General features: G+C 31.9%; 2 protein-coding genes across 3 annotated transcripts; both read left to right on the plus strand.

Moving 5' to 3' along the window:
• On the plus strand, positions 1-2889 carry LOC11417969 (phosphoglycerate mutase-like protein 4). The gene is made up of 7 exons (XM_003629538.4): positions 1-248; positions 394-472; positions 1407-1457; positions 1570-1680; positions 2017-2148; positions 2240-2315; positions 2597-2889. Exons 1-7 carry the CDS (start codon positions 214-216, stop codon positions 2773-2775), a joined length of 663 nt encoding a protein of 220 aa, XP_003629586.2. The 5' UTR covers positions 1-213; the 3' UTR covers positions 2776-2889.
• Positions 2890-7054: 4165 nt separating this feature from the next.
• Positions 7055-12240, plus strand: LOC11406747 (phosphoglycerate mutase-like protein 4). 2 transcript variants are annotated; one of them, XM_039829437.1, is made up of 7 exons: positions 7055-7357; positions 7514-7523; positions 8562-8612; positions 8883-8993; positions 9949-10080; positions 11479-11554; positions 11818-12240. In XM_039829437.1, the coding sequence occupies exons 1-7, from the start codon at positions 7311-7313 to the stop codon at positions 12039-12041; spliced, it is 651 nt and encodes a 216-aa protein (XP_039685371.1). In that variant the 5' UTR covers positions 7055-7310; the 3' UTR covers positions 12042-12240. The 2 variants fall into 2 exon arrangements, with proteins under 2 accessions (XP_039685371.1, XP_003629588.1); XM_003629540.4 differs by having other exon boundaries at positions 7056-7357; positions 7442-7523.
• Positions 12241-12448: the final 208 nt, after the last annotated feature.

Here is a 12448-nt window from a genome sequence, read left to right on the forward strand (position 1 = left end):
AGTATGTCAACCAAAAAATCATATAATATAGTCTGGTGTGCTGTATATATGTTATTACAAAAATGTAAGTAAGCCAAGCAACGAGGAAATAAATCTATAAATTACATTCTCCTTCCTCTTGTTAATCACCATTCATTGGTTCCTTCTTGCTTTTCAAATTCTTAGTTATTGTAACCAAAGCAAGACCTTAGGTCAACTCTTCACTCACTTAGAATGCCCGAGTCTTTCATCACCGATTCTCTATCCAGGTTATTTTCATTTTGATTAATTAATTACTTGTGTTGTGTTCTTGTGATGATAATTGATGTAATTAGTTAATTTTGATTTGCTTTTCCTAATTCTGTAATTAATTAATTAGTCATCAAACTAATTGGAAAATGATGTTGGTTATAGTTATCCTCATCCAGATTATGCTGAGATAGTTGTGGTTCGTCATGGTCAAACTATTTGGAATGCTGCAAAAAAAGTTCAGGTATTTTTCTTAAATGAAAAAAACATAGCATGTAAATTTGTTCTATTTTTATTAAAAAATAAAATTATGCAAAGTGGCTTCATGTTTTATTGATTTCTTTTATAAAATGATAGATGCAAATTATATCATATATGTTCATATGTAATTGATCAACAACTATGTGCTTTGGGATTAGAAAGTGTGTAGATGTTACACACACTTGCGTTGAAACCAATCAAAATATAACCTCTACCCACTAACTATTTTTTACAACTTTTGTGACAACTTTCTCTTTTATACTCACATTATCTTTTTATTTTCTCTCTCTATTACTTTGGTTTTTGTGTCACTACCTCATTTCCTTTGCAAAATTTTGATTGTCACAAAAGTTGTCACATGTATGGATGTTCAAATAACACAACTCTAAGTAATGTAGTTGTCACCTTAGAATTAGAGATGATTAGAGAACAACATGATGACTATCTTTTTACCGTCTATGTTGTAGGATTTAGGTTTCATCTGTCCAATGAAAAAACGATTAAAGGAAATGTTAATAAGTGTTTTAAGACATTTGAAAAAAGGTTTAAAGTAAATTTTTTTTTTTTTGAAATTTGTGTATTCAACATATTGAATCATAAAAAACAATTTTTTACATGAAAATTATCAATTGTTTCCATTTTTAAATCTTTAACAAGTGTCCTTACAAAACCCAACAATTAAATCGATAAATTAATGTCCTCGATCACTCGAGCTTAATTGAATGATCCAACCTATCACGGTTCATTTAAAACCAAAACTCAAACAATGTATCAATAATTAGTGTTTGATAACATTCATTTCTAATACAAATATATTTTTTCTTATAATTCTTTTTTTTTTTAAGAATTCTTGTAATTCATTTGTGTACGTCCAATATTAATTAAAAATTCATATATATACTTGTATATATAAACAGGGACACTTGGATGTTGAATTGAATGAAGTTGGAAGAGAGCAAGCACGTGCAGTAAGTTGTTTTTGTTGAAATTTCTCATTCTTTATATACGAACCAAATTTTGCTCCTTAATTTGTTTGATTACGTGATCATTACACTAATTCTTGTAATTTTTACAATGAAGGTGGCTGATAAACTATCAAGAGGACCAAAGATCTCTGCCATATATTCTTCTGATTTGCAACGTGCTTTTGAAACTGCACAAATAATTGCTTCTAAATGTGGAGGACTAGAGGTTTGATTTATATCCATAATTTTATTTTATTTTTATAACAAAAACTTATTATAGAAAGTACAAATGATCCTCTAGCTATCCCAAATACAAACAATTTACCCCATTTAAGTAATTGGACCGACGCAAAAGTTATTGAGCAAGGAAATCAACACGAGTTAGCCTTCTTGTAAGTATGCTTCACGATACACTTCAATTGGGAAGATGAATTCGACGAAGAATATTGAGTAAGAGGGGTTGAAGGGCCGCATTATGAGTTGAAGTGCACTAAACAATCTGAACAACATCTTGAAAATCAATCAAAATGTTAATTAAACTTACGTTCGATGTGAATCTCAGGTCGTCAAGGATTTTGACCTACGGGAAAGACACAAAGGAGATCTTCAAGGCCTTCCTCATCATGAAATAGAAAAGACTAATCCCATTAGTTACAAGGCTATGATGTCTGATAATGAAGATGAAGAAATCCCAGTAAGTACTATGGATATACTATACAACTACGATTGCTTTAATTTTGCATATACATAACACAAGATGCATAAAAACTATTATATATGTGCAGGGTGGTGGAGAAAGTATTACTCAACTTCTTGAACGTTGCAAATCTGCATTTCTGAGAATTGGCAAAAAATATAAAGGTAGCTCAATATTGATATTTTCTAAGATCTTTTTAGCTAACCCAAAAACTTCATTCTCATATATGATACTCAATATTGGTACCTACTTCCTCCGTTTTAAAATATAAATAAATTTGACTTTTTAGGTTCATTCAATTAATGATGTATGTTATTCATATTATGGACCACATACATCATTAATTGAATGAACCTAAAAAGTAAAATTTATTTATATTTAAGAACGGAGGGAGTAACTTACAAGAACATAATGATGATGTTATTTGTTCTAATTATTATTGCAGGGGAGAGAGTTGTTGTTGTCTCTCATGGAGCATCCATTGAAATACTATACAAGTGGGCTTGTGTAAATGGATATGAAGGAAAAATACACAATGCATCTATCAGTATTTTTCATTTGTATGATGATGAAAAATGGACATTAAATATGTGGGCTAATGTTAGCCATTTGAGCCAAAATTGATTTCTCTACAATATACTCTTGGGGTAATATAAATTCCGGTTAGGATGTAATGCATGTTGTTTCCTATCCAAAGTTAATAAAGAATTAAAGAGAGCAGAGGAAAAGAATGTCAAAGTGGTGTTAGTGTGTTACTAAATATCTTAATATATAATACGAAGGTACATAATGCATACCCTATTTGATCAAACCCTAATTTCTTGGGCGGGAAAAATGCTCATTAAATTTGAAATTCAAATCTCACAACACCTTTTGCAAAATCCCAAAGTACATTTATATCTTTGTCTCTCACATTAATTTCTTTTTCATTTTTCAAAGAAGCAAATTTTATCTGTGTCATCTCTTCAACTTCAATCCACCATTTCTTCATTGTTCCATCTCCTTCTCTCTCTTCAGAAACCCTCTTTCTAGATCCTCTCATCCGTTATCATCATCTACACATTTATATGCTTCTACCTTTTTCAACTACTACCGATCCATGGCTCCGACCTCCGAGTCGCTGCGGGTCGGCCGTCGTCACTTTGCCGCCGGAGTTACAATCCTCCTCACTCTCTCCCATGGCTTGAAATCGAGCAGCGAAGACAACAAAGTAAACACATTCCATTTTGTTCTAAAAAAACAACTGAAAACAACTGTCATCTAAACACGTTGTATCCATACGTCATCACTAACCAACCATCATCGGCATCACCGTTAACAAACCATCGCCGCCGTCAACTTTCATCATGTCAACAATGCGATAGCAGGGCTCAATACGATTGGTCCGGTTGAACCAAAAGCAGTTTGGGATGTGGGTGTGAGACTCATGCGCTTGACACTACCACCCAAAAGTAAGTTACTTTTCTGAGTTTAAAGTTTTAAATGATGAATTGTTGTCTCCAAAGAAATATTGTTTTTGAAAGTTCATCGTCTCCAAAGAAATTGATGTGGGTGATGTTGGCATAAGTCCATCTATGAACAATAGATTGCTTTATGCTCTTTCAAGGAAGTTATAGGGCGGACCAATTTAAAACTTGCCTAATGTTTTACCTGAGATCTGCTAATACTATTATTAGTCTTGATTCAGGATCATCTATTAAAAAATCATTATATAATGAAAATGTAGATAAAACCTTTTCGAGAAAACCTTTCTCCGAGTTTCTCTTCTAGCTTTCTAGTGCTCATTGTTTTTTCTGAGAAAACTTTTTATACCTGTACATGATTTTTTTTTATTCTATCAGGCACCAGACAACTGGCCATTGAAAAGGTTGGCAATACAATTGTTTAAGACCAATTTGGTAAATTCAAATTGGGTTTCTTATTTTACTACAGAAGGCCATCAACCAAGAAGTATGAGTCCAACCAGTACCCGCTTATATCCTATTTCTCTATATATTCTATTTGAATCTATTTTTTTCTATTATCGAATTCATTATTCTTATCTAAATGAGTTCATTTTTTTAAAGAACAATTTAGTCTTATTCTATTTAGAATAATTATTCTAAATATATTCTCATATTCTCTCTCATATTCTCATAGATAGAGTCTTTTTTAAGAGTATTTTTTAGGATCCGACTTCTATCATTGATACTAATAGGAAATGAACCATCATGGCAACGAAAAGTTTGATTGAGAGGGAGAAGAAGAGGCAAAAATTGGAACAAAAATATCATTTGATTCGAAGATCTCTAAAAAAAGAAATAAGCAAAGCTCAGTCGTTAAGTGAGAAATGGGAAATTCAGGGAAAGTTAGAAGCACTACCCAATGCAATGTGAATTTTTCCATTTTCATGTACAACAGCAACCTCAGGGAATGCAACAGTATTTGATTCTGGTGCTGCCGCTACATCTACAACTACTCTCGTATCCGCGGTCCATGAAACATGCTGTAATATTTTGCAAAAAGATACGAATATTGATGACACATCAAAAATTTTGATAATGAATGTCTTAAAGGAAAGGGACATTATGAAGAATTTCGCCACGTGTCCTGCAAACTTAAGGGGGGCATTTGTCAAAACAATAAAGGATATTTTCTCTTAGAATTCTATTATAAGTATTCCTAAACTATTTCACAAGGAGGATGTATCATATGAGAATGAATATCTTATATGAGAATGATGAGAATAATAATCAACCATTAGATTAGAAAGGGACAGACAACAACAACAGCAGCAGAGTAATTGTTTAGGAATACTTATGAAATTAGCAGAACAACAACAACATCAACGTAAAATCATAGAATAGTTCAACAGCAACAACAACATCAAAGTAATTGTTTAGGAATAAGATTGTTAAAGTAATTCTTTGTTTTTTTTTTCTTCTGAAAATTGCAGAGGGAGCATTAAGAGCATGTTTGATTCACTTCGGATAAAAACTAAAAACTGGAGAAAAAAGAATAGATCTATGGATGTGTCTGGATGTTGTTTTGTCAAATCCGCTAGGATCATATCAGATTTCGGGTCACTTTCTCAAAACCAAAACAAACCGAACCACAAAAGTAAATATTAATACTTATTTATTATTTTATTTGCATTATTGCGATACTTGTTGGTATTTATTGTTATACACTACATTAATATAATGTATATTATTATTATTATTATTATTATTATTATTGTTAATTCATATGTTTAAAAAATAATCGATAATTTTCATATTTTAATTTTAATTTTTTTAATATATTTTGCATCAAATCTATTATTTTACCGTGTTTATGTAATATTAATCTTAATAAAAAAGGATAAATAGTGATTTACCCCTGTAATATATATCATTTCTGAGTTACCCTTATAATTTTATTTTTAGATTCTATCATTGTAACTTAAAGATTCTTTGGTTTTTGAACATTCATGTCATCAAATTACAAATTTCGGTTTACCCCCAAGTCATATCATCGATTTTATACAGTTAAAATTCACGAAGGAGGTAACCCAGAAATTTTCAAATTACAAGGATGAAATCTAATTTTTTTACAGGGGTAAACTAGAAATCATCTATATTACAGGGTATACTTGGGATAATCTGCCTCATTAAAAACCTTATCAGGGTATAACTGAAAATGATCTACATTTGTGTCTCCCCCTCGTAAAGACAATTATATATGAGAAGAAGAAAGTCAAAAAATCATTTATGCTAGTTACCCAAAATCTTTACTTGACGGTGACTATATAGAAAGATTTGATATATCTCCACGCTCTTCTCCAAATTAACATTGATTAAGATATTATCTTCATATTGAGTTGTTGAAAGAGCATTCTTATAGAATAAGAAAACTCTTAAGTTTTTTGTATGTGTAAACTCGTAATCCTTAATAAAAGAGCATCTTCCACATCCATGATGTAATGTTAACATTTCTAAATGATCGGATGATATTGTTGTTTCTCTAAAATACAAATTATAAGTTTGCCTTTGCTCCAATATCTGTGTTTACTAATACTCACAAATATAAAATATCACGATATATATATATATATATAGTTAGCAAAACACATTTTTTCGAGGACATGATATTTATTCACATCAAGTGACATTGTAATCATTCTCGTACATAATCGACTTGATTTGTCTAACACACTAACTATATAAGTTTTTATGCATAAAATCTAATTTAAATAGTAATAAGTTTACATATTATATTATTTATTTGTGCGATGGAAGCAAATATTATTGTAAACCAGAAGTTTACAAATTATATTAAATTTATCGTTGACAAGATCGGTTGGGTTATCCCGGATCTATTATGATGCATAAACTAGTTAAAAAAAATATATATATTGAAGAGCAAGAAGATTATTCAATCTATATTTGGATTTTAGATATAAATGTTTGTTGCTTTCAAGTTATAATAAATTAAACTAATATGATTACTTATTTCAATGACACCAACAATATAACAAAAAATATATATATATATATATATATATATATATATATATATATATATATATATATATATATATATATATATATATATATATATATATATATATTATAATGACACCAACAACTACCTTTATAATTAAAAAAAAAAAAAGTTGATTAATATAAATATTAGTAGGAAAATGTTAAGGAAAATGTTAACCAGTGTCCCCGAGTACTGGTTTGTTTTTGACAAGTCCCGGGTACTGGTTAAGGTCCTAAGAATATGAAAAAGGAAATTATATACTAGTTAATGCATTGAAATTGTGTAATTAATTTATAATAAAGTCAAAAATAATTTTATTTTATGGTATATTTAACTAGTGCTTCGGGGCATCGATTAGCTGGACCCATATAATAATTATAGTCATTCTCTCCCCCAATCAATTCACGTTCTCACTCGTTCAGTCGTTGTCTCTCCTCAGCACTTTACGTTTTTTTCATCTCAACGACAGCGATTCCGTTCCGGCCATCAACAACTCTGATTTTGTCCATCTCTCTCTCTCGGTCTCGTTCATCTGCGTTTCGATTGAGTATTTTCAAAATCGGAATATTGATCACTGGGTTAGATTCCTCTTTGCAGCTCCAATTCCCAAAGCCCTTTTCACTAAATCGCTCTCTCACAGTCACAGCATAACAATGGATGACTTTTCCAGCGACGACGAATCCATCAATAATAATTCCAGGTTTCAAAACTAACTTAAATCAATTCATTCAATTCTTCTTATCCAACTAACTTATTCCAATTATGTTTATTATTATTATTATAGCTCTCCTACTCCTTCAGATTACGCTGAGATTGTTGTTGTGCGTCATGGTGAAACTGCTTGGAATGCCATCAGTAAAGTCCAGGTTAGGTTCTTTTGCTTTTTTAATCTTTTCAGCTTCAGCTTGCTAATTATTTTCAAATTTGTATCAGTTAATCATGTTAGTTTCTATGATCGAATGTGTTAGATATAATGTTAGCTTTGCCTTTTAAGTATTTTGTCTAGATTGTTTTACTTTAATAATGTTAGCTTTGGTAGAATCCTTCGATCTTGTTGGGAAAATTACTTTGTGCTTTTCCTTCTAATGGCTCATTGTTGGGAAAATTGGATTGTTGCAGGCAATGATCAAAGTTATGGAATTCAAATAAAATTTTACCATAAAAATTGTAACTAGATTATATTGAGTTATGCTGTGACATTTATGTTTGGTACTAGTTTGGAACTGGAGACAATAATCTGAAGCCATGTCACTGGCATAGTTTTGTATGAATTTCTTTTGGTAGTTCAGCCCATGAGAATTTGAGTCATTTTGAGTCTGGATTTTGACTTGTTTTGCATTATCTCAGTCTTGTGTTTTGTTTTTGTTGTGTAATTAATAGAGTGAGTCAGTATAGCTAATAGAGTGGCTGGCGGAAAGAGGCTTATGCTTGTAACTGATTGTAGGTTTAGATCAGGTTAAATAGGTATAAATAACTACCTACACTTGTCCGGGTTGCATCTTTATAAACTCTAATAAGTCCTTATCTTTATTCAGTGCGGGACTTGGGTTTTCCTCAATAATATTGAGTGGTAGCTGAACTGTAATGTGTTCTTTTAAGTAGTGCAGGCTGTATGTGTATGACTTTGTGGGATAATCTCTGTACTTGTTAAACTTTGGCTCAAACAAACAATATTGCAAGTGACTCGTAGAACCTTAGACTTTACGATTAAATAGTTTTTCTTTTTCTTTTTCTCATGCATAGCTATGACAAGTTGCGTTGCTTTCCATGTCCAACTATTTATCCCTGTCCTTCACTCAATTAGATTTTTTTTCTTTCTTGTGGGCATTATTTTTTATGTTTGCTGTTTGTTTTGAGTTTTCTGGCCCTGATTATGTTCATTTTCCACTAATACATGTAAACAGGGGCAACTGGATGTTGAATTGAATGAAACTGGAAGACAGCAAGCAGCTGAAGTAAGTTGTATATGTCTGTGTTTTCTACTCCCTCCGTTTCAAAATATAAGCAAATTTTACTTTTTAGATTCATTCAATTAATGATGTATGTGGTCCATATTATGAACTACATACATCATTAATTGAATGAACCTAAAAAGTAAAATTTGCTTATATTTTGAAACGGAGGGAGTAATTTCTATATACAAACCAACAAGACGGAAGCCGTACATTACATTTTTGTTCATTTATGCTTTCATGATCCTAGTTCCTGTAAATTTTCCAATTTAGGTGGGTGATAGACTCTCAAGGGAACCTAAGCCTTCTGTGATATATACTTCAGACCTTCAACGAGCTTCTGAAACAGCACAGATAATTGCATCCAAATGTGGACGGGTGGAGGTTAGCAACCAGACTCATTTTTCTACATGTTGCTTATTATCGATTCAATTGCTATAAGATAATAACCTAGTAATGAGTTTTTTAACTCGATTCATGCTTGAAGCCAATGGTTTCTTTGGTTTGCACAAACATTCTTTAGTTTTTTTTTATTTGGTGTTAACTCTCCCATTCCTATAAGAATGGGGCCCTGGTAATCTGGAGTACAGCCGGGAGGTAAGTAAAGCCTGGCCAAAAATTGTTCCTAGTAGGAATTGAACTCGGGTTCTCCCAAACGATTCCCCGTAGAACATTCTTTTGTTTTGTCATTATGTTTCTTAGTAATTATGGAATACAAAGGGATGAACAATTCCTTCCTTATATAGTGTTGAACTTACAGGGTTTAGATAAGGAAGGAGTCAGAGAGAATAAAGATTGAGAACAATAGGATAAATGGTTGATATATGGTGTTTTCAGTGTTATGATATGATATAAAATACCAGTCCAATGGTCCTATTTTACTAATAATTTGATTAAGTGCTAGCAGCATATTATTATAAGTTCGTGCCCAAATAAAGTAAGACCAGTGATCATAATTTAATAAAGAAAAAAAGTTGGAAATAACGAATTGACAACTGCGCCTAATATCGCTTCCTCAATCAGATTACTAGTCAATTGCACTGTATATTCTGAAGCCCATTAAGACATTGTAAAGACTTTGTTAAATTCTCCGAATACTAAAGATATTGTTTGAGATTTTGTTGACCTTGTAATAGATGGCAACAAAAAGAAAAACTTATTGCTTAAATTTAATAATTGGGTATAACTGTATAAGCAGTTCTAGAACTTTCTTTCTGTGTTCATAATTAAGTCAAATTATGGTTGCATTGTTTTTGTTTCATAACTCTACTCATATTTAGTACAAGTGGTGTATTACCTATTCTTTTTCTGAAAATTATTTTCCTTATTGAAACTTTAGGTTGTCAAGGATGCTGACCTACGGGAAAGACACCTGGGGGATCTCCAAGGCCTTGTTTATCATGAAATGGCAAAAGCTAATCCCAAGGCTTACAAAGCATTTATGTCTAAGAACGAAGAAATGGAAATACCAGTAAGTACCATATAAACCAACTTTTAAGCGTAAATTTCCTCGGTAACAATGTAATAACATGAGACAGAGAGTTGGGGTAGCACCTATAGTAGAAAAAACAGTAGAAACTAGACTTATGTGGTTTGGGCATGTAGAGAAGACCTGGGGATTCTGTACTAAGGAGAGTGCACCTATAGTAGAAAAAACAGTAGAAACTAGACTTATGTGGTTTGGGCATGTAGAGAAGACCTGGGGATTCTGTACTAAGGAGAGTAATCAGATGGAGGGAAGTCAAATCACTAGAGGTAGGTAGGGGAAGACCTGGAAAAACAATTGTGTTTGGATTGAGGGATCAGGAGGGGAAGGGAGGGGGGGGTCACTTTAATTTTTTAAATTACGAACAATGTGAAGTGTTTTTTTTTTTAAATAAATAAGTGTTTTTGAAGTATTATATGATCGTTTATCTTGTTGTTAATTCAATTTTCTAAAAATCATTTTATAATGTCTGTAATTTAAAAAGAAAAGTAAGCCCTCCCCCCCTTCCCCTCCTAAACCCTCCATCCAAACGCACCCTAAGAGAAATTGTTAAGAAGGATCTAGAGATTAATGATTTAAAGAAAGACATGATGTTTGATAGAACACTATAGCGTCGTTTGATTCATGCAGGCGCGCCCTCTTATTGGGGATAAGGCTTAATTGTTATTGTTGTTGTTAAAGATGTAATAACATGAAGAGCATTACTTTGGACTAGGCTACCAAATAGAAAATTCTTCAAGTTTAATGGGCATGTCCAAAGAATTTATCATTGTCATAACGTGGCTGCATGTTGAACCTGAAGAAGTAGCCAACATATGTAATATCATACGACATAGTAAAATATGAAATAAGATCATTTAGATCAATTAAACTCATCCTGTAATTACTTTTTTAGAGATCTCAAATTAATTATTTTATGATCAGTTATATAAGATGATCATCCATTTTGCAAATTATAGACATGCTGGGAATGACATGTCAGATAACTCTAGCAAATGTCATGGAATCTACTTTATTTTGATTTAGAACTTGCCTATTTATCCATGTTGTAGTTGTCTTATTGTTATATATTGTAACCAAATTGTCATGTAGTCTTGCCTGTATCTTGGAATTGCCTTTCTACTCTAAACTATTTCTGATTGTATGTCATGGTCTCAAATATGAGTTATGACTAAGAGGAGATTTCAGATTATAAAAGTAAAGGTTAATACCTGCTGCCTTCTGCTTATTGCAGAAACAAGGGTACATACTTGTAGATAACAGTTTCCTATTCTGACTTGATTTTTGTGATTCAGCTTATGTATGGTTTATGGATTATATAATTATAATGATGGATGCATCTTGCATATATATAAACCTTGATCCATATACCATTATGTGCAGGGTGGTGGTGAAAGTATTGTTCAACTTTTTGTTCGCTCCACATCTGCGTTGGACCGAATTGCCATGAAGCATATAGGTAGGCTTATCAGTGAAAGTCCTTCCGTCGTAACATTTGATATGTGATCTTTTATTTAGCTCGTCCAATAGCCGCAGTGCAAGACCCTTACTTGTCTGGCTAGATTGGTTTAACATACTACTTACTTTGCCAAAAAGACACTTGATTTCTCTTTCAGATGAAATACATTCTGAAAGTCTTGTTCTGTGTGCGTGTGTGTGAGAGAGAGAGAGAGAGACATTTCCTAAAATACATTCTGCTGATATTATCTGTATTATTTGTAGGGGAGCGAGTAATCATTGTGACTCATGGAGGATTCATTAGACAACTCTACAACCGGGCCTGCCCAAATGGAGGGCCTTGTGGGAAGGTACTCAACACATCAGTTAGTGTTTTTCACTTGGATGCTGATGATAAATGGATCATAAAAATGTGGGGTGATGTTAGCCATTTGAGCCAGTCTGGATTTCTACAGTCTGGATTTGGGGGTGATAAAAATTCTGGTTAGGCCGTTGTATCTCATCCAGAAGTTTGATTGTTTCCCAACCATTGTTAACTAAAGTTTGACTCACTATGATTGTTTGAGGTCTATGTAGAACCTTGAGTGTATGACTCTCATTGCACTCTTTATAATTAACAAAGAGTAGAAGTACAGAAAAATAATCATTAGCTTCTGTTTCAAAATGTTGAAGAATGAAGAGGTTTATGGGAGACAGGAGGACCAATAGAAATACTTATATTGTCAAACTCCAGATAAATTTCATTGCAAACGTACAAATATATATAATTTAATTATTTAAAAAATATATATTATTTAACTTTTTCTACATAGATAAGTTAAATACTTAGTTTATAATTTTCATAATTTAATATGAAAGAACTTTGAATAACTTTTTTTATTATGTAAAATGATAT

Source organism: Medicago truncatula, chromosome 8 (genome assembly GCF_003473485.1).
Source record: "Medicago truncatula cultivar Jemalong A17 chromosome 8, MtrunA17r5.0-ANR, whole genome shotgun sequence".
Taxonomy (NCBI): domain Eukaryota; kingdom Viridiplantae; phylum Streptophyta; class Magnoliopsida; order Fabales; family Fabaceae; genus Medicago; species Medicago truncatula.

Bases quoted from the DNA above. Each gene is read 5' to 3' on its own strand.
- LOC11417969 (XM_003629538.4), top strand. From the start codon at position 214: ATGCCCGAGTCTTTCATCACCGATTCTCTATCCAG. The intron at 473-1,406 runs GTATTTTTCTTA...ATATATAAACAG, and splicing joins ATGCTGCAAAAAAAGTTCAG to GGACACTTGGATGTTGAATT. The intron at 2,149-2,239 runs GTAAGTACTATG...ATATATGTGCAG, and splicing joins ATGAAGATGAAGAAATCCCA to GGTGGTGGAGAAAGTATTAC.
- LOC11406747 (XM_003629540.4), top strand. From the start codon at position 7,311: ATGGATGACTTTTCCAGCGACGACGAATCCATCAATAATAATTCCAG. The intron at 8,613-8,882 runs GTAAGTTGTATA...TTTCCAATTTAG, and splicing joins GAAGACAGCAAGCAGCTGAA to GTGGGTGATAGACTCTCAAG. The intron at 11,555-11,817 runs GTAGGCTTATCA...TATTATTTGTAG, and splicing joins AATTGCCATGAAGCATATAG to GGGAGCGAGTAATCATTGTG.